Source organism: Leishmania martiniquensis, chromosome 19 (assembly GCF_017916325.1).
Source record: "Leishmania martiniquensis isolate LSCM1 chromosome 19, whole genome shotgun sequence".
Lineage (NCBI taxonomy): Eukaryota > Euglenozoa > Kinetoplastea > Trypanosomatida > Trypanosomatidae > Leishmania > Leishmania martiniquensis.
In genome coordinates, this window is record NC_090154.1 from 406,884 (window position 1) to 431,210 (window position 24,327).

The window sequence follows — 24,327 nt, forward strand, 5'->3', positions numbered from 1 at the left end:
TCTCTATATATATATAATGCGGTGCAATCACGCACTCATATGTGCGTGTGTGTGTGTTCACAGAGCTGAGGCCCATAAGGCGAACAACGGGGCGAGCAGCACGTCCGGTGCGCAACGCGCTCGCCTGTTTTGCTCTCACTTTTTCCTCCTCTGCTCTCCCTCCCTCTCCAGCTGAGCGCTGCAGTCGCACTTGTCAACGCTCACGGAGGGAAGGGAAGGCACTTGAACGACGGGAGTCTTAGCAAAAGGTGAGGGAGAGAGGGAGTGGGGCAATAACGGCAGCCCGCTGCGTAACGTGCTACGTGCATATTTTGGGGCGGGGGGGGGGGCAGACTGTCTCCGTGAGAGAGAAGAAAGAGGAGGACGAAGGGCCTCACCGTCAGCTCCCATGTCTGCTCCTCTCCATGAGCCTATACATATATATATATATATGTATATATATGTGTGTGTGTATGCGTGCTCGCTTCCCGGCTGAGCAAATCACGGCTGCCGCTCTCTCCCTATTCGCACCTCTGCCTGTTACCACTTCGCTCTCACGCCAGTGTGCGCCATCAAGCAAACGTAGGCAACCTACCAGTCTCCCGACGACATCGACGGCCGCCACCACCAACGGCATAGCACGAAGATTTCCTATCACCCCCGACCCCCACCCCCTGCGCTGGCGCCGTCGCCCCGCTCCCGCACCGACTGGCAACAATGTACCGCGCCCACAGTAAGGATATCAACAGGAATAAGAGCTTTCACCCGCTGACGTACCGGAACCTGCGCCGCGTCGAGCAGCTGAAGGAGGACGCCGAGCTCAACAAGGCGAAGGCGGCGGAGCGGCAGAAGCAGCTGCAGCACGATCAGGAAGAGCGTCGCTACGATGAGCTGGTGCTGGCAAACTCGGCAGACTCGCTCAGTGGTGAGTTGGCGCGCTACCGACAAACGCGCAGCATCTTCGCTGCCGAGTACGAGGCCGACGCCAAATCAGCGAAGGACGCGCCTGTGACGGCATCCCAGTCGCCGCAGGCCAGCAAGCAGGAAGTCCAGCTCAAGTCTGTCACCGGCTCCTCGCTCCCCGCAAACGGCTTCCTCAGCAAGTTCAAGAGGGAGGAGGCCGGCGGGTCGGCATATTCAGCGGAGAAAGTGCAGAGGCAGGACGACACAGCCACCGCTGCCGCCGCGCGTGCGGTCGAGCCGGCGGATGCCGAGACACCCATGCGGAAGCGGCCACGAGATGACGAAAATGGCAGAAGCGTCACCTCCAGCACCGACAACGGTAGCGCGAATGTCAACACCACCGGCTTTGTGACGAGCGCGGAAGCAGCGCAACTTCGGAAGGAATTGAACCTTGCACAGAAGCAGCGTCACGACCCGCTCATGCGAGTTAAGGAGTACCAGAACAGATGCGTTGCCGCGGCCGCAAGGCAACAGCAGCGTGAGCAAGAGTCACGTACAGACGCAAAGCAAGGCAGCGACGATAAAAATGTGCTGCAGAGCCGCATCCGTGAGCTGTTGGCTCTCAGGAAGAAAAGGTAAAGTCAAGAGGCGCACGATAAGCGCGACTTGCGTGTCGCCATGTGTGTCTGTGTGTGTGTGTCTCTCTCGGTGTATGTATGTGTGGATGTACGCCCACGCAGAGGCGCGCACATCGTTGCTCTGCGTAGGCTGCCGGGCCCTTCATGTTTCCATTCTGTTTCTTTCTGGGGGTTGGGGAAGTGTGCTATCGCTTTTCCTGGCGCCCATGTTGTTGCTAACACACCCTGCTGCTGGCGGTGTTCGTGGGGAGGACGAAAGTCCCACACAAAAAAAAACTACCCTCCTCCTCTTTCATCTCTCTTCCCTTGCATGGCGACACGCAGGCAGGCGAATACGACGTGGAAGAGAAATACGGGACGTCAAAAAGTTGAAAGAACGCGAAGCAAGGACGCTAGCGCATGCGCTGTGCTTCGTGTGTGCCTGTTCACCTAGCACACTCAAAGAGGCGAACTAGTGCACAGCACGTCCGGAGTCGTTCCCCAGCCCCTCCCCTCCCCCTTCTTTCGTGTGGGGTGGATTTTTTTTGGCCCTCGGCTGCACAGATGCCGTCCCCGCGCCGCCTCCACCCCTCCTTCTCCTCCTCCCTCACATCTTCCCACTGCCGCCCCGTACAAGAGAGCTCACAAATCGTTTTCGCGACCGCGACCACGACGGCATACGCACTGCCCTTCCCTTCGCTGTCACACACAGAGAGAGAGAAGCACGTACGCAGGCGAACATCAGCTCGCTTCGGTTGCCCTTGGCGCTTCTCTTCTCTGCCAGAGAAATTCATTGATCTCCTCGCATCGGCATTCCTCGCGTCTTGTCTCTCCTCCTCCCTCACTCCCTCTCTATTTTTGGTACAGTGAGGTCACCACGGCTGCTGCAACAACCGCAGAACAAATCCCAAGCAACCGGGAAGATGCCAACACTAACTGTGGCGAAGGAGTGCATCTGCCGTTTGGTCGGCAAGCTCTACTCGGACGAGGAGTTCAATGACCTGTGCTTCCAGTTTGGGCTGGAGCTGGATGACATCACGAACGAGAAGGAGATGTACATGCGGGAGCAGGGCAAGAGTGCGAAGGCGAGCGCGAATCCGACGGAGGCCCCTGTTCACCTTTCAGAGGAAACGCTGTACAAGATCGACACCCCGGCAAACCGTCACGACCTCCTAACGGCGGAAGGCATGGCTTGCGCGCTGAAGGTGTTCATGGGCACGATGCCGCTCCCGAACTACCGCGTCCTCAACCGCGCCAACCCGCTTTACCGCATGACTGTCGAGAAGAGTGTGAAGAACGTGCGCGACTACGTCGTGTGTGCTGTGCTGCGCAACATCCGCTTCAACGAGCGCAGCTACAACAGCTTCATCGACTACCAGGAGAAGCTCCACGCCGGGCTGGCCCGCCGCCGCACGCTGGCCTCGGTCGGCACCCACGACCTAGACAAGGTGAACACGACGGAATTTCTCTACGCCTGCCGCCCACGCGAAACGATTCGGTTTACCCCGCTGCGGCAGACGAAGGAGTTGAACTGTGCAGGCGAAGGTCTTGCGAACTACTACGCCGACGATCGCCACATTGGCAAGTATGTGCCACTGATTTCCTCCTTACCGGCTTACCCTGTCGTGTACGATGGCACCGGCGCGAACGTGCTCTCCTTGCCGCCCGTCATCAACTCACACTACTCGGCCATCTCTGTGGACACCACGAACATCTTCATCGAGTGCACAGCCCCGGATCACTACAAGGCGCAGGTGTTGGTGAACCAGCTGGTGTGCGCCTTCTCGGTCTACTGCGACGACCCCTTCACGGTGGAGGCGGTTCAGGTGAACTACGAGCAGCCGGCGCCGGACGGCACAACGTCGCTTGTGACGCCAACGATGGAGACAAAGGAGGTCGCGATGAACGTCGCCCATCTCAACTCGCTCATCGGCATTGAAATGAAGAATGGTGCTGAGTGTGCGGAGCTGCTGAAGAAGATGATGTACACGATCAAGGAGGCCACAGCACATGAGGTGACAGTGACGGTGCCACCGATGCGCACAGACGTCATTGGCGTCGCGGACGTAATGGAGGACGTCGCAATAGCGTACGGCTACGACAATATCACGTATGCCGAATGCAAGACCCGTGGTCTCGTGACGCAGACGCCAGTGAGCAAAGTGACGCAGCTGCTGCGCTGCGAGATGGCCTGTGCAGGCTACACGGAGCTGCTGACGCTGTCGCTCTGCTCGCGTGCCGACGCGTTCGACAACCTCGGCCGCGTGGACAAGGACGTCGCAGTCCACATCGCCAACCCGCAGACAGCCGAGTTTCAGGTGTGCCGCCCATCGCTGCTTCCCGGCATTCTCAAGACCCTCGCAACGAACAAGTCGAAGCCGCTACCGCAGCGCTTCTTCGAGTGCTCAGACGTCGTCCTGCTAGACAACGAGCAGAACTTCCCACCGATACTAGAGGTGACGAGAGACTACGAGTCCTGCGGCGCCCGCAACCAAAGCCGCCTCGCTGCCGTGCACTGCAATGGCAGCTCAAGCGGATTCGAGAGCATCCACGGCCTCACCGAGCTCGCCCTGCTGAAGCTCGGCGTCCCATCAGAAGCGGAGATCGCAGAGGGCTACGAGGGTGACTACTACACCTTGGAGAAGGGCGAGGACGGTGCCTTTTTTCCCGGTCGCACTATGGACATTGTTCTTCACCGCGCTGGCCAGACGGTGCGCATCGGGCACCTCGGCGTCATTCATCCGAACACGCTCAAGGCGTATGATATACCGAACCCGTGCTCGTACATGGAGCTAAACATTCAGTTCCTCTGTGTACCTCTGTGAGGTGGCGGAAATCGGCGCTGGCCGAGTGAGAGGAGAGCATAATGAGGGCCGAAGTGGCAGCACCCCCTCACACACACACACACATGCACAGAGAGAAAGGGGGAGGAGGTCGGTGGTAGTGATGGTGGTGGTGCGTTGGTTGGTTGGAGGGGGGGGATGCGGACACTTCACTGGAAGGGCAGGGGAAGCCGAGGCGACACGTCACTGCGCTTCTGCATGCACACATCCTCGTTACCCTCCCTCTCCTCTCCCAAACCGCTGCAGCGAAGGTGGGAGTAAAGCGGGAAGCAGGAGGAGCAGACAACCCGGAGCGATTAGCGGGTGCGCGTGACTCTTTCATACCGCATCGAACGCATATTTTGTGCGTCCTGTTGGAGCCCCCACCGCGTTTCGCCGCTCGCCTCAACCTCGATGAGGGCATACCGCTGCTTGAGGTGGCGCGTGCAATTTTTTTTTTCGGAGCCGCCGCGTTGGAATATCATTTAACCTCTGCAGACTTCTCTTCCGCGAGGTCGGTGAAGGGCGCCCATATAAACACGTGTGTATGTGTGTGTATGCAGCTGTGCGTCTTTCTCCCGACCCTCTGCTCCTGCAATTGGCAGCAAAGTGTCCGCCCACTAACATTCATACGCCCTCTCGGCCTCTGCACGGGTGCTGGAAGCTTGTGCAGGCGGGCGCACAAGCGAAAGGGGGAAGTTGGGCTAGAGAGAGGCGTGCAGACACGGCCACACACACACACACACAGGCACAGGCACATGCAGCCAGCGGAGCAAAGCCGCGGGCGGAGTAAACGTGAGTTTAACGCCTAACGCGTCTCTAACCCTTTTTGTTGTTGCTGTTGACTTACTCGTGGTGTGTGTGTGTGTGTGCTGCGAGCTACCCGGCGTGAAACAGACATGTGCGCGGGCGTACGCAGTATGGCAGAGAGCGGAAGGAAAAAGGGAAACGCACCATTTCTCTCGTCTCCCTACCATACAACGCCTGCGCGACTTGGAAAAGTGCTGCGTGAGAGTGCGGCTACCCTCCGACCACTTCGGACTTCTCAGAGTCACCGCCTACACACATACGCACACGCCGGCGCCCACGCGCCCAGAGACAACCCTCGCACGCATGACTCTGTCGCAACTGTCTGTTCATGCGCTCTTCCGCATCGCATCGCTTCTTCCTCGCTTCCCTCCACCCTGCCTTCGTACATAGCCAATCCGGAAGAAACAGCGAGGGGTGCAGCCGCAAGAAAGCGGGAGTAACCTCACGGCGGCACTGCTGCTGGAGACTGCAGACTTTGCCACTGCCCTTTGACGTGCGAAGGCGCTCCCACAGACGCGAGCGCGCGCCCCTCGGAGAGACGCAGTAGTGGCCTCCTCCTTCCCCTCGTCCTCCTTCGTTCGCGTTACACTGAGCCGTCAGCGCACCATCGCTATCGTGCGCCTGCTGACGTCAAGAAAACCGCAACAAAAAGCAGTGCGCCTCTTTTCTCTGTGTCTGTGTGTGTGTGTGTGTGAGGCGGACACCATAAATTCGATAGCGAACGATACGGCGGGCGCGCCTGGTGCCGGCAGTGTCCGCTGCCGGTGGCAAAGACGTCAGCAGCACGATAGCGCGCCAACACCGCTCCCTTGCGAAACGTGTCTCAAGAGGAGGCGTGCGTGGGCGCAATAGAGGTACTCACTTGGCTTTCGAGTTGCTGTCGCTCCGTTTCTTTGTTTTTTAATGCTTCCAGCTCATCGCACATCTCGTGTGTGCTTCATAGACGTCACCTGTACGACTTCATGTTTGCCGCTGCTCTCTGTACCCATCACGGCACACGCACATGCACACTTAGGCGCGCACGCGCGCTGATCATCCCCGTCTGCTTGCTTGAATCTTCTTCCTGCCGCATTTCGCCATCGCTGCTTGCTGGGAAGCTCTTTGTTGCTGCTGTTGTCGCCTTTTCTTTGCCGGTCAGTCTCTGCCCTCTCTCTCTCTCTCTGAGGAGGCGGTGGAGGTGGAGGGAGGGCTGACAGACGAGCCATGTTGAAGCGCACGGTTTGGGGGCGCTTGTGTCTGGGCCCTACGCGGCCACCAGGCGCAAGGGCGCCTCACAGATGGAGCAGCAGCCTACCGTACACGATCGGCTGCGCAAATCGTGGCCGCTGCACTGCTCAGCGTGTCCATGCCGTTCGGCCGCTGCGCGCCCTCATCGCCTCCTCCATCCCGGTGGCGGTGGATCAAGTGTCGTGTGCGTGGCGGCGGCGTCGTGATGGTGCGTCTCGAGCGCGCACGTGCTCCGTTGCGTTCCAGCGCCGTAGCATTAGCTCTTCTTACTCCAGCAGTGTGCCTTGCGTTCGCTTTGACGTGAGCACGGAGCGGCTCGCGCGCGCCACAGGGCAGTCGACTCTGCCGGCCAGCGCGAGCATCTTCATGATTGACCTTCGCAAGAGCCAGCGCAAATCGAGGCGGGTGAACCCCAAGTCTGCCATGGCCTCCGTCATAACCGCCCACCGCGCCGAGGTGCTGAAGGTAAAAGAGGAACTCGGCGAGGCTGACGCCTACGCCCCACCACTCATCTTCCTCGTCAAGACGGACGATACGAAGAAGCAGGCGGAGCGGCGACAGGAGCAGATGGACGCACAGCTACAGGCGCTCGGCGCCTTCGGTGAATTCCGCGTGTGCGTGCTCGACGGCACCAAGTCCCGCCACTGGACCCGCTACATCGACCCGCCAACTACGCCAGAGAAAGTCGCGCCTGGTCGCGCTGAGGCCGCCTCGGGCAGTGCAACGGATACCGCGTCGGTGGTCGGTGCAGCTGTCAACCCTATGATAATGTCCGCCAGTCCTGCTGACGATGAGCCGGCGAGGCCTGTACCAACTGCGAAGGTTTTTGCTGTGAGTCAGGGCGCAAACCACGCCGATACTGCCGGAGCTTCAGCTGCTGCGTCGTCTCCTCTCCTGCCGGAAGACGGAGCAGCGGTGGGCTTCACGGGTGTCTCCGAACAGGCTGGCGGCGGAGCGGGCGAGGAGGAGGGAGAGGAGGTATGGGAAGAGATCGAGGTCGAAGTTGAGGACGAGGAAGATGTCGAAAGGGACGACAGCGGCGGAATCAGTGCTGGTGCGAACCGCGATGCCAGCGGCGCTGAGACGACGGAGGCGCACGCCTATGGAAGGGACTCGGCGGTGGTGTCCACGCCGACTGTTTCAGCAGCGCACGCGGAGGCGCATAAGAAGAGGGGAGTCACAGCGCCGTGTACGACAAGGAAGAGCGTCAACCCAGTTTGGGCACACGTGAAGAGCAACGTCCAGGATGGGGATGGCGTAGCGGGTGCTGCCGCCTCGGTAGCCGCTGCAGAGGCCTTGCTGCGAGAGCACGAGAGCGCGGAAGAGGAGGTCGTGGATGTAGCGGAATGGGGCAGTGGCGACGGTTCCGCCAACGCAGCATCGCCGGCAGTGCCCGATCTCGCCGCTGGCGCCATGAACAGCCATCAGCGTTTGCCTGAAGGCACGTGCGAGGCGAGTAGCGGCGGCATCCCTGACGCGCCACAGTGGAGTGCGCCGGAGAGGCGCATCCGTGATCACGTGTTTCTCGCCACAGCGCATGCACCTCTATCGGCGGAAGCGACTGTCGAAGCTGTTCCGCTGAAGTGCTCGGCCGACGCAGGGGCGCTGGCCCCTCTTGAAGAGTTGGAAGAGTTCGACATCGACGCTCCTTTAGATGAATCTGGAGATGCTGATGCGCCGGCGGAGGCGGCCCGGTCGGGGTCGGCCAATGACACGCCCGGTGCTTCAAGTAAGGTGGTGACCAAGCACGCAGAGCCAGCAGCAGCAGCAGCAGAGCCTGTCGCAACTGTAAGGGTGTCCGGCGCTGGCGTTATCAGCGCAGCGGACGAGATTGACATGGGGGAAGCTGAAGAGGCAACCGCTGGGCATACCGGCCGTCTGGCAGAGCCAGCGACTGCGGGCCAATGCCTCCCGGAGGGGATGGAGGAGGAAGCAACGGCATTCATGACAGCAGGTGCAGCAGGCGCCGGACGATCCTCGGCTCTCTCCAGCCGCGACAGCGCGATCACAACCTCGGAGGAGAATCCAGCAGAAGCGGCAAAAGCGGCCACAGCCACGGAAGACCACTCGAGCTCACAAACTGGCACCGTCGAGACGCCCTCACCCCCTGTGCGGCCGCCGAAGCCATCCATCCCTGTGCCGGTGTACCCACAAGTACCATCACGGCTGTATTACGGGGTGACGACAGTGTACCTCTCCGATCGCGCCTATATTGAGCTGCCGGCCACGGCGAACGTGCTTGTCATTGACCATCTTGATTGGGACGACGCACACCTGGCGGCGATCGATGCAGCGCTAGAGCTGGTTGACCCTGTCGCTGGACACGTGCTGCTCTACGCTGAAGCCTATGCACCACAGAGCGAGCAGGTAATGGGGGACATGAACGCGCATCGCCGCTCCCTTCTACCCTTCATCTTCGTCTTCCGGACTCAGCTCTCCGCGGAAGCCGCGATGGAAGTCCAGCGCCGTCTCACCAACGCCCTGCACGTGCGCCCCACGCTGGTCAACGCCGCGCAGCGGTCTTTGGTGGCAGGGAAGCATGACCGCACTTCCGTCTGTGTGCTGAACGCCGCGGAGAGCGAGAGAGGAGGCGAGAACCCGATGCTGGCGCCGCAGCCGCGTAAGGTGGCCCCCACATCGCCGAAGTTGCCGCCAGTGCAACTAGCTGCAGTGCATCATGCCACAGTAGCGGCGGCGGCGGCAACAGCACCCCGACATGAAGTCGATGCGCCGCTCCGCGAAAAGAGCACCACCGCGACGGTATCGGCGGCAGCCTCGCCTCACAGACCTTCAGAAGTAACGGAACGGAGGCAGAGAGGCGGTGGCACGGTGGGCATGGAAAACGATGCCGAGCAGCAACTGTGGACCTTTCTCAACCAAGCCTCTTTCCATATGCCCCTCGAACGCAACGCGGCGGCGGCGTCGACCCTGCAAGTGGCGGCGCAGCGAAGCTGCCATGACTGGCATGACCGGCATAGGGCGGGTGCAGCGGAAGTTCAGCCACAGGTCTCCGTACCAGGCGCTTCATCTGCGCGAGGGAACAACGATCAGGCAGCGATGGCGTACACCCGCACTGCAGGAACCTCCGATGCACGAATGACTGGCACCGGCGACGACGGAGAGGTCAGCAAGCAGCACGTAGCCGCTAACGCTGTCGGGGGCGAAGCGCCAGCCTCGCAGTCGCCTCGGCTTGCGTACGCATCCACTCTTCTGAGCCCCCAAGCCGCTCTCCCGCTCTTCAATGCGAGAGCAAGCGCCAATGCTGGCAGTGATGCAGCCGCGGTACACCGCGAGGTTCCCGCGGCAACTCTGGTGGCCGAAGAAGACGGAAGCGCCGCTGTGATCAAGCGTGGCCTCTTCAACTTCGGCGCCATCGCTTTTGGCAAAGACAACGGCTACTACGCAGCAGCGGCGGTGCCGCGACGTAGGCGAGCTTCCAGATCGGCATGGGACAGTAAGGACACAGACGACGAAGCCGATGGCGAGCCCAATGTAGCGGACGCGGCAGACGGCGCTGCGGCGAGCTCAGTTCTCGGCAGTGTAAGTGACTTAGGACTTTACCCCGTAAGCGAGAGCGTGGCCGCCGCTAGGGCGGAGGCAGCGCGCAACAGAAGCCTGAGTGGCGGCGGCAGTCCGTTCTCTGATGAAGAGATCGCCAAGATCGAGGAGGGGATCATTCTCGCGCAATTTAGGAAGATGGAGAGGAAGGAGAAGCGCATCGAGGCGCGCAGGGCCAAGCTGTCGAAGGCCAAAGAAGCCAAGGCGCGCCTCTCCAGCCAGTCTGTTGCAGCCTCATCGTCATCGCCGTCTCGGGGCTCTCCAGTGTCGCTCTCCGCGAAACTCTCGCGCACATCTCAGCAGCGATGGCGTGGCAGTCGCAGCGCGCCTGACACGTCCAAAACGATGGCCACAGCTCGAGAGGAGGACCGTGCCGAGGACAAACTTCTGGAGGACTTCATCAGCAGCTTGCTTGTCAGCGACAAGTGCAGCAATGAGCCCAAGACGAAGGTGTCCATGTCGTCTGCGCAGGCTGGAAGACTAGTGCGTTCTGCGCGCTGCACACTGGCAAAAGCCGCTTCTTCAACCCGAGAAGGGCGCAAGCGTTAGCACGGTGCGCATGTATGCGTGCCTGTGTGTGTGTGTGTCTGCATGCAGATATCTTCGAGGGGCGACAGGCAGCGGTGCATGATGAAGCTGATGCGTCACCGCAGACAGCCTCCACTCGCCCCTGGTAAATGATGCACGCGTGTGCGGATGTCGGCGTCGGTATCGGTGTGATGAGGCCTCCTCCTCTCCTCCCGACCTCTACTCTCAGGCCCCCCCCTCGGAGCCCAAGCTCGAGGATACAGGTGCGCCCGCCTACCTCGCCCCACGCCTCCCCCATCCTGCGCTCTGCTATCGACCCTCACCTTCTTTATCGCGTCGTTCATCATTAAGGCCTACAAGAGGGCGCTGACGAAGGAAAGACAAGTGGAGAAAAAGCTCGTGAATGCACAGACACTGCGTCCGTCTCCGCTCTTCTCCTGGCAATCCCAAGTAAGCAACGCGCTTCATTACATCACAGCTCCCCCCCCGTCAACCCGTCCGCGCGCTCTCTCTCCTCTCGCGCGCGTGCGCACGCACACGCACGCACTTCTTTCCATTGCACCGGCGCACATTAAAAGCGTACTCGGCAGACAGTGAGAGAGGGAGAGAGGGGGGCTCTAGTGTGTGGACAGGGGAGGAGAAGGGGTGTGGCACAGGATTTAGTGCAGCTCCGCTGGCGGCCTTCGTCGTCGCGTACTTCTCTCTCCACCAACGAGCGCCCGCCGATTCGCCCCGATGCACTTGTCATGTCCCTTGCACACCGTCCATCTCCTCCTCCTCATTCTGGCTATAGGCGGTCCGTGCGTGGCGTCATGGTATTCGGCGCGCGAACGGCACGAACGATTATCGCCGTACAGGTTGCCACAGTCATCGACATCACTGTTGCGACGCTTACTCCCTCCCCCCTCTCTCTCGGCGTGTGTGTGCATGCCTGGGGGCGTGCGTGCACCTGAAGCGCACCGAGGCCCTTCACATCGTCTTCTCTGTTGTGCAGAGTAGTTACACACGCACACACACATACACACACAACCCGAGTCCCCGGAGGTGTCCAGTACCGCCACTTAGTGTGTATGTGTGTATGTGTGTGTGTTCGAGTGTTCGCTCCTTCGCGCTTTGGCTTCCTTGTCTCGAGCGAGGAAAGGCTTACCCCCTCCTCCTCCCCCCCCCACACACACACACCACCACGCACACACACACACATACCTCCACCATAGAAGCTGTATTTGTGCTCTGCCTCGCACCGTCTCGTGCTCGACTCCTCACCCTTCGTCATCATCCAGGCGTTGCTCTTTCCTTTTGTTTTTTCTGCCCTCTGAGAGAACCCCTCTCCCTCCCTCTCTTTCTCTCTCTCCCTCTGCCCCCCCCCGCACCCCGCACCCCGCGCGCGTCTCCTCGCGTGGGGCTCGTTGTCCTCTTAGCCTGATCGGATTCGAAGAGACATGCTGCGCCATCTTGGTCGTCGCCTAGGCGGCCGTGCAGGGCGACGCTCCACGAGCTCCATTATTGACGCTGCCGTTAACGCCGTTCTAGCGGAGCTGCAAGGGGAGGCAGCCACATCGAAACGGCCAACGCGGACAGCTGCACAAAAGTGTTCAGCGGTCGAAGCCCCCGTGAAGCGCGATGAGCACCTCGCAGCACCACCCGCAGCCTCGGCAACGCCTGCCAAAGCAACGGCACCAAGCGCCAGCAAGATTCTTGTGGACGTTGTCTTCTCAGGCGTGAACTGCACGCTTCTGAAGCACCTCCTCTCCTCGTCTTCGTCATCCTCAACGTCGACCGACATTCCTGACGTGGCACGGCTGTTGCGCCTCGACTACACCACCGTCTCGAAGAAGCGCCAGCTGGCGCACCTCGCAGACATCCATCTGGTCAACCGCATCCACGCCGCGGTGGTCGTCCACACAAAAGCGCACGGGCCAGAGATCGAAGAGAGCGACCTGGCCGACCCATCCTCGCCGTTGGTGGTGCTTGTAGAGACGAACCTCCCTAGGGAAGATGCTGAAGTGCAGGAATTCATCATCCGTAATGCATTGCACATGCATCCACTTCCGCCAGTGGTGGTGACCGAGGACGGCCATTCTGTCACGACCCCGTCCTTGACGGTCCTCGTTCTGGGCGAGGAGCAGACGACACGTGTGCGTACACTCGCAGAGCTGCCGCCCCTGCCGCCTCGCGTGTCGGTTGCAGCCCCGAAGGCCATTGAACTTGCGGTCAGCTCCGACGGCAGGGCTTGTTCCGCCGTCCCCCCGCTGGCCTCCGATTCTGCTGATGCGGAGGCAGCTCCGCCGAGCACGCACAATGCCCCCCCTCAGAGTCGCCTCGACGCAGCGCCGGTGCAAGACGCCCCACCGGGCAGGGGCGTGTCAAGTGGAACAGCGGAATCGGTGCCGCAGAAAGATGATGCGGACGGCACCGCAAAGGCAGCGGACGGCGCCGCAAGGGCAGCGGACGGCACCGCAAGGGCAGCGGACGGCGCCGCAAGGGCAGCGGACGGCACCGCAAAGGCAGCGGACGGCACCGCAAGGGCAGCGGACAGCACCGCAAAGGCAGCGGACGGCACCGCAAAGGCAGCGGACGGCACCGCAAGGGCAGCGGACGGCACCGCAAGGGCAGCGGACGGCACCGCAAGGGCAGCGGACGGCACCGCAAAGGCAGCGGACGGCACCGCAAAGGCAGCGGACGGCACCGCAAGGGCAGCGGACGGCACCGCAAGGGCAGCGGACGGCACCGCAAAGGCAGCGGACGGCACCGCAAGGGCAGCGGACGGCACCGCAAGGGCAGCGGACGGCACCGCAAAGGCAGCGGACGGCACCGCAAGGGCAGCGGACGGCACCGCAAAGGCAGCGGACGGCACCGCAAGGGCAGCGGACGGCACCGCAAAGGCAGCGGACGGCACCGCAAAGGCAGCGGACGGCACCGCAAGGGCAGCGGACGGCACCGCAAAGGCAGCGGACGGCGCCGCAAGGGCAGCGGACGGCACCGCAAAGGCAGCGGACGGCACCGCAAGGGCAGCGGACGGCACCGCAAAGGCAGCGGACGGCGCCGCAAGGGCAGCGGACGGCACCGCAAAGGCAGCGGACGGCACCGCAAGGGCAGCGGACGGCACCGCAAGGGCAGCGGACGGCACCGCAAGGGCAGCGGACGGCACCGCAAAGGCAGCGGACGGCACCGCAAGGGCAGCGGACAGCACCGCAAAGGCAGCAGACGGACTGTCACCATCCTCGTCCTCTCCACCGTCGGCCAGCGCTGCCCCGGCAGCCACTGCCGCAGAGCCGCCGGCGCAAAAGAGGGCAGACGCAGCGATGCAAAGGGCGAAAATGGAGCGCGCGATGCGTCGCGTGGCGCGGGTCTCCATCGAGGCGTTTGCCGCCCAGCAGAAAAAGAGGAAGCAGATACGAGTGACACCCTCTCGGGCGCGCCTGGTCGCTGCCATCGAAGCGAGTGTTTCTCGAAGGGGTCCCGCCGCCTCACGGCCGCCCCGCCTGCTATCGGTGGAGAGCGCGATGGACACGCTTCTATGGGCGTCCCGCCCTGGTCAGCCGGTGCCCATTCACGCACTGGAGCCACTGCTCATTCCGAGTGTGTTCGAGGAGATACGAGCCGCGGCGGCGGCGGGGCCCTTGTCCTCGCCTCATGCCTCGTCGCTGACGATGCATATGGTGGTCTACGGTGCCGGCACGGCGAGCAGTCCCTCGACCGTGTGGCTAGGGGCCTTACAAGCCGCTGCCGACCTCGCCAATGCAGTGTCAAGCGGCGTTTCACGGCTGCCGGCCAAGGTAGCGCAGCTTGCCGGTCTTGACTCAAAGCGCATCAGGCGTCTTGCGGAGCTCAGGAAGTCGCGCCAGCGCAATCTCAAGAGCGCAGCAGCGAAGTCGTCGATCCCCGATGGAGCCCCTCGCCCCGCCGCCGCGGCAGCGCCAAAGACGGCCCGGCCGTATGTGTACATGCTCATTCACACGCGCCTATCCAGAGAAGACGCCGCTGTTCTACAGCAGGAGCTGCAGTACCAGCTGTCGAAGCTGCGGGCAACGGCGGCCGGTCCAGAGTTGGCGGGCATGTCAGTGCTAACGGCAGATGATGTGTCCCCGGCGCACTTAACGGACGTGTTGGGTAGCTTGAAGGTTGAAGGCGATGCCAGTAGCGATGTGAAGACGAGCAGCGCCAAAGGCAAGGCCACGGCTGAATCAAAAGCGGTGCAGAAGCTCTCTGCCGAAGGCGCTGAAGTCCGTGAGACCTTTCAAGATATGCACCGTCTGCTATCGAAGGAGCCGTGGATCCTGCGCTCCCTGTCGGAGGCGGCGGCGCCCTCCTCGCACCAGCAGCATAATTCAGACACGCTTGTCACCGACGCGATTCGCGTCGCAGCCCTTACTCACGTTCTGGTACAGCGCAAGGAGGTGCAGCTGCGCGCGCACATGGAGGCGGCGCGGCAGTCGAATGCCGTGAAGGCAGACAGCGAGGCTGTCGCCAGGGCAGCGCAGCGCGTCGAGATGAAGACAATGGTGGCGGAGGCTGTCGAGGAGGTCTCGGTGCGTCACCAGCAAGCGACCGCCCACCTCGTCAAGACGCTTTCCAGTATGGTGGGGCAGTGGTCGCTGGAGAAGCTGTCCGACACACTGGAGGCGATCGTGAGAGACCAGGTGAAGTCCATTATAGATGTGCTCCAAGAGCGCCTCGACAGCACGCATGCGTGCACGACGGAGGCGGTGAACGTCGAGGCTATGCCTAAGACCGCAGTGACGGCTTTGAAGGCGACGCCGGCACCCACGTCCCCGGCCGACAGCGCCGATGCTGCGTCCACTGTGCTCCTTGCGAAGCAAGATGAGCTGAAGAGCATCGTGTCGCAGGCCTTGGCGCAGCTACGTGAGCTGAGTGAGCAGACATCAGCATTGGCGGCAGCCGCAGCAACGGCCGCGTCTGCTGCTCAGACTGACGGCGTAGCGAGCGCTGCCGAGGCCGGCCCACGCGAGATGGCGGCTACGGAGCCGCAGAGAGAGGAAGAGCTGTGTCTTCTGAAGGACCTCCATGAACGGCAGGAGCAGCACCATTCGAAGATCCGTGAGGAGTTGGAGAGTCTGCGGAGCGAACTGAACTCCCTCGCTAGCAAAGAGCGGGCGGCGGCCGAAGCGCAAGCATCGGCGCATGCGGAGACAGGCGTGGCCGCCCCCTCGCCAGAGTCGCTGAATAGGATGACAGCCGACGCCGTGTCTGAGATCGCGCACGCCATCCGGCAAAGCATTCACGCGAGCGTTGTGGAGCAGCTCGACGCCTACTGCGACGTTCGTCGTAGCGCAAGCGAGGACAGGCATGGAGGTGAGCCGGCGATGCCGGTGCTGCCCGTCACATCGTTCGAGCTGGAGGAGATGCTGACCCGTGTCGTCGACCACGCCGTGCGAAGGTCGACAGATGAGATCGAGGCCCATGTGCGGGTCGCCATAGCTCAAGCACAGGGAAAGAAGGAGGCGGCCGGTTCGGACTCGCTCGCTACGGAGGCATCTGCAAGCAGCGCGGCGGAGTCGCACGAAGCACTCAAAGCCGCGCTCGAGGGCCTTTGGGCGCGGGTGCGAGCGGAGGCAGCGGAAGAGGAGGCAGTGAAGGCCTCCCAGCACAATCGCCAACTCCTGCGCCTCCTCCGTCGGCAGCAACACCTTCAGCGAAGTTTGACTGGGCATCAGCAAACGGCTGCCACGGTGCCGGCGTCACCCCTCTCATACGCAGCGCTCGAGGAGGTCATGCGCGTGGTTATGCACCCCTACATGGCGCAGCTTCAGAAAGCAGTGGCGGCAGCTTCGTCGACCGGAGCAGCCGCATCCGGCCCTTCTCGCACCTCAGTAGCGCCACTGTCGCGAATGTCGTCGGCTGCTGATGCCGCCGCGCGGGAGGAGGTAGCGCACCCCGCAGGCGAGGAGTGACGAAGCGGGAATGGCATCTTAGCGCGCACAATGTCGCTCTGCACGGGGAACCCATAGAGAAAGAATATTCAGTGATTTGTTTGTATGGCGTAGAGAACGGAGGAGAGCGCTCTCTTGTGGCATCAGCATCCATCAGCGGCGCTTATCCGTCTGTGCGGGTGTGACTGTCGGTAGGGAGGCGTAGTGATGGACGAGCGAAGAAGGGGCGGTGGGAGCGACACCGGCACGGTGGCGATGGCTGTTTTAGCGTTTCTGTTTTCCCCTTCCTGTCCCTGCGTACTGTGTGCTCGTCGATGGCGCACGCGCGCCTCTCGGTGCGGGTTGTGCCCTCGGCCCCTTGTGCAGTGATGGTCCCCCTCTCCTCCCTCCGGCGGTGTGCGCTCACCTCCCAGCAGAGATACGCTTCTTCTTCGACTCTCTGTGACAATCAGCCCTCTTCCGACCACCATCAGCGCCCCTTGTGGGCCTTTCACGGACCTACACGCGCGCAGGCACCTCCTGGATGGCTTCGCCCTTCCTCTCTGTCAAGCTCCTTCATGCTGATTGGTCGCACCGAAAAGAGGGGTTAGCGGGGCAGCGGCACTAACCGAACTTGCACGTTCGAGCCTCTGCATAAGCACATCACCGCGAAAGACTCATGATTGTCAACGAATTCAGTGGAAAGCGGTGCCCCAGCGTCGAAAGACGGTGGGTGGCACCCGCTCAGCGGAGTGTGCTGGTGTGCGTTTCTTGAATGGACGATCTCCTCTTTCTCGCACATCATAAATCCGGGGGCGACTCGGCATCGGGGCATTTCTTCTGTGGTTCTCGAGAACGTCTGATGTAGATGGCGCGTCTCGCCATTTTCTCGCTCCCCCACAGCTGTGGGGGGGGGGGGCAGATTAGCCTTCTATTCGGCTTCGGCTTCTTCTCCGCCACGCTCTACCGTCCGCTTGGCACTGTGCTTTCATTCGCATCACTTTGTGCGCCGCATCGCCTGTCTGGGCACCTCATGGTGCAAGCCGCCTCCCTCTGTGGCGTCACGAGGGCCTGATGCCCTTTCTTTTTTCTGTGTGTGTGAGGAGGAAGAGGTGGGGCGGATAAGGCCACAGAGTGTGCAGTCCGCCGCCAGGGTACGTCTGCAGATTCGTCGGCGTCGGCGGAAAGGTCTGCGCGGGCATGGGGACGCTTGTGCCGGCGCGCTGCGAGTGGAATGGACGGCTGAGCGAATAGACACACCCGCCGACCGCTTTTCAGTCGTTGCGGTGATGCGGAGAGCGTAGCCCGTGGTGGCTCGCCGGCGCTGCACGCAGCGGAGCTGCACTGGGCTGAACGGCGCCAAGCAGTGCTGATTTGGCACCCTGGCGCCTCGACCATATAGCGGCGGGGCGACGAGAAAGCCGAGGCGGTGGGGAGGGGTGATGGGAGGGAGGGGGAGGGGGCGGCTGAGAGCGCATGTGATTGCTGACGTGCTCGTGGTGGAATGGGTGCGTGCAAGGGGATCACGTATATATATATATGTGTGTGTAGGTGTGTCTATGTGTATTGCGCTTCGGGTGCTGCCTCCTATGGAGAGGCACTTGGCGCGAAGGGTAGTCGCTCGAAATCGCTCCTTTACACGCTGCCTTCATCGCCTGTCAGGGGCTGTCTCCGCGATTTTACAGAAGAGGAGGTCAGCGGAGGGGGGGCTGGGGAAGGCAACGATGCGCCGGAGCCTGTCGCCGCCTCCCGCTTCCGTTCAAGAGCACTGGTGCGTGGTGGGTGCATAGGGAGTCGACACGTCTGTGAGGAAGTGATACCTCAGAGTTTTGGTACGCGATCCGTGATGCCACGGACGGCCCCCGCCCCCTCCTCCCACACCCACAAGCGTGACGGCTGCACCACTCCTCCGCCTCTGTGTCTCGCCCCTCTCTACCGCACGTGTTTTTTTTCTCGCCTGCATTCAAACTGTCACGCACACAGACGCGCATCTCAGCGGGAGACACACACACACGCACACAGACACTTGCACACCCCGCTCTCATCCAACTCTTTCTCTTCACTCTTCACTCTCTCTTTGGTTCGGATTGCGATTTATTTATTTTTGGGGGGGATTCAAATTCTGAGAAGAGGGGCGAGGCGGAGCTCTCATTGCTCCCGTCGCCATCACATACAAAGGCACACTCACTCACATTGCTAGAAGAGAAAAGGAGAGGGAGTGAGAGTGTGTGTGTGTGTGAGTGCGGCTGTGTCTCCTCCCTTTTTCTGATGTCCGTCCGTCCTTCTCTGTCGCCGTAAAAGAAGTTATTTTAACATATAAACGCGCGGGGTATGTGGAAGAGAAAAAGAAACGGAAGTGATAAATAGCGCGTACGACTCTGCTGCAGCTTTTTTGTTCTTCGTGGGGGTGGCCACATCTCACTCTTCAGCCCTCCCACTCTCCCTCCCCTCCCCAGCTTTCTTATAAGTTTCCCTCTGCTGCCTTGTGCGCTGTCGCCGAACCACCACCACCACCCTGCCTCCGTCCGCCTCACCTGCCTGCTTACGGGTTGCTCAGGTACCTCATCAATAGTTCACCTCTACCTTCGTAGGCTTCGCTGCTGTGTCATCGCGCAGGCCTCCTTCCGTGTTCCTCTTGTATCTTTGATTGCTTGCGTGGGTTCGTGTTTTTGTTGCTGCTATCTTTGTCGCAACGACTGTTGCTGCTGCTGGCGCTTTCACGTGAGTCTGGCAGCTCATCTGACTGCGCGGGAAGGGGGCTACTGGCTCGCTGTATTTGCAACGGTTGGAGCCCTAGACTCATTGAGAGGGTTCGTACACTCGAACACAAAGGAAGCGCACCGTCCTCTTCGTGGCAGTACCGCCAGGTTGAGTGGTGGCGCACATACGCACGCACGCGCACTCCGATATTTTTTTTTGTTTATTGTTCGCGCTCGCGTCGAGGGGAGAGAGCAGGGGAAGCCTTGCCTCGCCCGCTTCGTATTTTTGATACTGCCGCCTACTAAAGCCGATCCGGCACACGCCTCGGCGCACCTCGAGAAGGCCTGCGCACGGCGCGAAGAAGGAGTAGCAGCGCGCAGCACGACGTAGTCAAGAGGAGAGGAACTTGTATTCGGCATCCGCACGCCTCACCCGGTGCCCACCGCCGCCGTTGTGGAGACAGCACAAAGCGGAGGGAGGAGAAAGGGAGAGCGGCCGTCAAGGCAGGAAGTGACTGCACGTGGAGAGGCACAGCGAAACAGAATAAAGAAAGAGAAAGGGGGAGGGGAAGAGAAAGTGCCTTCGGTGAAATCACAGACCAGCGCAAGACATCTCTCTCTGCGTTAGTTTCTGCGTTTCAATTCGCTGTATTTGTCCCCCCACACACACACACACGCCCCTCCCACTTGTGTCTGCTTACTTTTTTTTGTTTGACTGCGCCCAGTGACGGTGTGTGGCGGTTGGCAAGTCTTTTCTGCAGAGGGAGGGGCCTCATTGGCGTTTACTTCGTTGCCTCCGTCGCTCTCTTTCGGTATTGACTCGTACGAAAAGGCGATTTGCTCCCCTTCGCCGTCCTCCATGTGGCTCACATCGTCCCCGCCGGAGACGGGCGCGGATACCTTGGCGGCCATGGCGAAGGTCACCGTCGCGGGTCCAACCTTACACGTCACACCGTCGCCGCGGTGCTGCTTGCACGTTTGGGTCGTGGGCAACCCAATCAGCGGTGGCAAACAAGGTGCAGCAGTGCTGAATCGACTGGAGATGCTGTTCTGTCAGTCGTTTGGAGAAGATATGGTACACACCACCAGCAGCAGCGGCTTCTTGCAGAATCTGTCTTGTCATCCTCTGCCAGACTCGGCGACATCACCGGTATCGGCGGTGAATGCTCTATGGACTGCTGCAGCAGCAGCCATGCCAGCGAGGCCAGCCGGCTGCTCACAGTCCCCACCGGCATCCTCCAGCAGTGGGGCTGCGGTACGAACTGTCATCATCCGCACCGACGAGAAAGGGCACGCAAAGGCGGTGAGCGACGCTCTGAGCCAACGCGTGCTCTCCTCACGCCTCAACACCGATCGGTGGCGGCCGTCGCAGGGTCGAAGGTCACCGTCCACGCAGCATATCCTTCTCATCGTTGGTGGGGATGGGACGCTCAGCGAAGTTACAAATGGGCTGTGCGAAGGAACGCTGACCTGGTTTGCGCAGCGTACGGCCAGCGGCAGCGCACGCACCAGCGCTGCCACCACCACCACATCGGACGCGCATGTCGAGCGCGAGGCAGCGGTGCTGTCGCAGCTTCTTCCCGCCGTTATATACGTGCCCGGAGGTACCGGCTCCGACTTTTCCAAGCTTGGATTATGCTGCCGCACCCCAGAGGACGCTCTGCGCGTCGTGCGCGACGGGCTGGCACATCAGCTCTTCCCGGTCGCGAGCGGAAGCTGCGGTGACGACAGATCTCATCGTGATAGCGAGGCGTGGGGGGCTGTGGCCTCGAGCTTGCCTCTCTCACAGTACGGCACCTCCGCCCTATCAGAGCTGCCGGCTTGCTCGGCGCATGCGGTGGATGTCGGCCGCATCGAGTTTCTGCGAACCGGCACGCGACACTTCTTCATCAATGAGTGCTCAGCTGGCATGTCGTGCGACGTTGTTCAGCGCGGAGAGCGGTTTAAGCGCTGTCGATGGATTTCTATGTTGGGCGGATCGCTCCTCTTCGCCACGTCAGCCCTTGTCTCGCTCCTGTTCATGGCACCAAAGCCACTGTACATCTGCAAACTGCCCCCACGTGTGCCGCTGTCGGCCACCTCTACAACGCCGCTGGACGACTACGACACAGACAGTGCAGCGGCCGAGAGCGACGCGAGTTGGGTGCAGATGCGCAGGGAAGATGACGGCAACGGCGAAAGCGGCGGTAGCTCGGCCGGGTTGTGCAACCGCAGCGCGTACACGAAGCCGACCTCCGCCACCTCGAGCTCCGATGCGGGTTCGGTGCCGCCTCGAGGCGGGCCGAATTCTCTTGTGGCGCTTGCCCCGTTTCTATCTTTGCGCACGCCGCTGGAACGGCTGTGCGCTCAGCTGGGGTGGAGCGTATGCACAGAGACGGAGGGTCCTGCCCGCGGTCATGACTCATGTGGCCCCTCCCATACCCTCGCCAGCACCTTCACCCAAGGAGCAAAGGCCGCTTCTGAAGCCGAGAAGGGTTCGGCGGCGTACGCGCAGCACGCGCGCGCATCGATCCCACCGCCCAGTGCTACGACGGTTCGATGCAGTCTGCAAACTCCGCCTCATCAAGTCCTGCAACTTCTCGATATTAACAGGAACGAGCTCGAACTTCACCGTCTACTGCAGCAGCCAGAACGCTACCTTACCGGCGTTCCGGTGGTGAGCCTAAGCGGCGACTTGGCCATCCCTATCACCTCAACGAAGGTCACAGGTGACGATATCAGCGGCAAAGACGCTGTCTCAGCCGCGAGCTTCGATGAGGACGAAGAGCAGTACGAGTACATCCGCTGCAAGCTGAACGCGCAGGCAAGCAGTGGTGACTGGACGAGTGAACATCTCTTTCGGGTAAGCAGTGAGGCTCTAGGCGCTGACACGGAGGCCGGGACAGGGGTCATAAGTGCCAGCGTGCGGCCACACGACGTCAGCGATGGCAGTTTTTCGTCGTTGACTTGGGTGGAGCTGCCGTCGTCGATGATCGCCTTCGCAAACGGCCGCTGGTACGGTGGCGGCATGCTCGTCGCCCCGCACGCGAATCCCACAGACGGACTGCTCAGCTGCACCAACTGGGTCGCCACGATTCTGCCGTTTGTAGCCGGTGTTCGTTCCATCTACACAGGGGGGCACGTTCACTGGCGCAGCACGAGCGCCTTTGATGGCGCGCGGTTTCTCATCACGAGTGCGCCTCCTTCCTCTGCCAGCGGGGCGATGGTGGGGCCGATGGACAGATTAGTGAACGCGCCCTCGGGCGTGGAAGAGGAACTTTACATGGAGGCGGACGGCGAAGTGCTGCATGCGGCTCCGGCGATTGTAGAACTTGCCGGCAAGATTACCTTCCTCGTTCCTAGTACGGCCACGGTGTGCCTTGGCAATGCAGCGCCCGGCACAACTCGCGAGCGTCTTGCTGCGCAGACGCCGCCGCGAAGCTGCGCCACAGTGTTGCCCACTCCCGGTCGACGTTTTCGTTGGCTTCACGATGAGCTGCGACGCTTGCTGAGGCAGTTGACGAACGGCACATCGCAATGCAGGGGCACAGGCAATCGTTGATGCGCTTGCGGAAGTACGAAAGGGGTCTGGCGCGTGCCTTTTCGCATGGAATGGATCTCTTTTTTAAAGGCGTGTCCGCGCCTCTGCGCGCCGTGGCTGTGTGTGTGTGTGTGTGCGCGCAGAGGGAGGCGAAGAGGGCAAAGGTTGGATTTGGGGCGTATGCCCGGGTCAAATTCTCTGCCTCTCCTCCCTCCCCCTTTTCAATGCTTCTCCTCTCGCTCATCCACAGCGCACGTGAGATGATCTGTGCCCACCCCGCCCCACCCGCGCGCTCCCTCTCTCTCTCTGCATGTACGGCATCCGCGACTCGGTTTAGGGCGGACAACACGCGCCAGAGGAAGAGAGGGAAGGAGTGCGTGGGTGGGGTGGGTGCGTGTGATCGTTACACCCCCGCCCCCTACCCCACCCACCCTTCCTCTCCCAAGCCACGTGCGTGTATGTGTCCGCTCACGAATATATTGATGTGCTTGCGCTGCCGCATCAGCGCCTCCCTCCACCCCACCCCCTTTCTTTGGTGCTCGCGTACTTTTGCGCCACTGCTTCCTTCGTCTGGCTGTGATTGCGCATCTCTGCTGGGCATCGTCCGCTCGTCCACTGAGCCCGCCTGCCCACTTACTTCACCTGGCCCCGCCGCTATTTCCCCTCGCCACCCTCCTCTCGCCGCCATATGTACAAGACATCTGTGCGGCTGATGGGTGCTCCTGCACGCATACACATACATCATGTCAGCGCATGCGCGTCCCTGGCGAGAGGAGCGCGACAACGCATAAGATTTACGCTATCCACGAGTTCAAGTAAGCCCTTCGCACCGAGGCTACGGCAGCACATTCTTGTGTATGTTGACTAATGTCTTCCTTCCCCACCTACACACACGCGCACCACGTTAGCATCGAGGCGCACAGGTAATGCTTCTTTACGACCTCGCGCTGTGCTCGGCATGCCATGGATTCGCTGCGCGTAGGTGTGTGCCTCTGCCAGGGGCGCCCTCTGCTCGGCGCACCCACTACTGTGAAGCGCGTGCGGGCGTGAGGGGATGGCGGGGCGCGGACTCCTGGCACCGACACGCCTGTCGCGACGCATGCGTGTAAGCGGCGCAGGCATTTTTCAGGCGGCATCGCCGGCAACGGAAGCCACAGTCATCGAGTCTGCCCTCCGCAGACAAGAAGCGCGCCCTGCGCCAGGCCGCCAAGGCTGCGCGAATGCGGGCACTGGGCACAGGCACTGCCAGCCACGGCATGGCATGCGCACAGGACGCGGGGTGTAAGAGGGCCCTGACCTGGAGCTGGCCGACTTCCTCCTGGAGGCGGCACGCGCGGATGCCGGTATGCAGCCCACACGAGTCCGTCTGGAAGCCGCGGTGGCGCACACAGGGCTGGATGCGCTGTGGCCTGTATGCGCCTGCACGCGTACATATGTATATGTGTCTCGGTTCGTGTGTGGCCCAACACACATTCGCTGATGCGTTTGTCTCGAAAGAGTCGACCCCGTTATGGACGGCTGCTGCGCAGAGCGCGCGGCATCGCCGCGTGAGCACCGTAGCCGCGCTCCTCTCGGACGCCCAAAGAGGCGCCGCCTGAAGCGCCCCAGCGCCCCCCCACCCCTCTTTCAGCCGTGACCTTCTCTCACTGCGGCTCATTATCAACTCTCTTTCACCGCCCACATCCCTTCTGCTCTGCACCTCGACCTTTGCCCACTTCCCATCAGGGGTCACTCCCTCAAAGCGCTTGCGCACAGCGCTCACCTGTCCCTGGGTTGGCGACGGTACAGTTGAAG

General features: G+C 61.6%; 5 protein-coding genes across 5 annotated transcripts; all 5 read left to right on the forward strand.

The window, feature by feature from the left end:
* Nucleotides 1–696: 696 nt before the first annotated feature.
* On the forward strand, nt 697–1,521 carry LSCM1_06283 (uncharacterized protein; the record flags this gene model as incomplete). Its single annotated transcript, XM_067323714.1, has 1 exon — nt 697–1,521. One exon carries the CDS (start codon nt 697–699, stop codon nt 1,519–1,521), a length of 825 nt encoding a protein of 274 aa, XP_067179343.1.
* A 901-nt stretch (nt 1,522–2,422) lies between these two features.
* On the forward strand, nt 2,423–4,324 carry LSCM1_06284 (uncharacterized protein; the record flags this gene model as incomplete). The annotated part of the gene is made up of 1 exon (XM_067323715.1): nt 2,423–4,324. The coding sequence occupies one exon, from the start codon at nt 2,423–2,425 to the stop codon at nt 4,322–4,324; it is 1,902 nt and encodes a 633-aa protein (XP_067179344.1).
* Nucleotides 4,325–6,334: 2,010 nt separating this feature from the next.
* On the forward strand, nt 6,335–10,465 carry LSCM1_06285 (uncharacterized protein; the record flags this gene model as incomplete). The annotated part of the gene is made up of 1 exon (XM_067323716.1): nt 6,335–10,465. One exon carries the CDS (start codon nt 6,335–6,337, stop codon nt 10,463–10,465), a length of 4,131 nt encoding a protein of 1,376 aa, XP_067179345.1.
* Nucleotides 10,466–11,883: 1,418 nt separating this feature from the next.
* LSCM1_06286 (uncharacterized protein) lies at nt 11,884–16,356 on the forward strand (the record flags this gene model as incomplete). The annotated part of the gene is made up of 1 exon (XM_067323717.1): nt 11,884–16,356. The coding sequence occupies one exon, from the start codon at nt 11,884–11,886 to the stop codon at nt 16,354–16,356; it is 4,473 nt and encodes a 1,490-aa protein (XP_067179346.1).
* A 3,516-nt stretch (nt 16,357–19,872) lies between these two features.
* Nucleotides 19,873–22,554, forward strand: LSCM1_06287 (uncharacterized protein; the record flags this gene model as incomplete). The annotated part of the gene is made up of 1 exon (XM_067323718.1): nt 19,873–22,554. The coding sequence occupies one exon, from the start codon at nt 19,873–19,875 to the stop codon at nt 22,552–22,554; it is 2,682 nt and encodes an 893-aa protein (XP_067179347.1).
* Nucleotides 22,555–24,327: the final 1,773 nt, after the last annotated feature.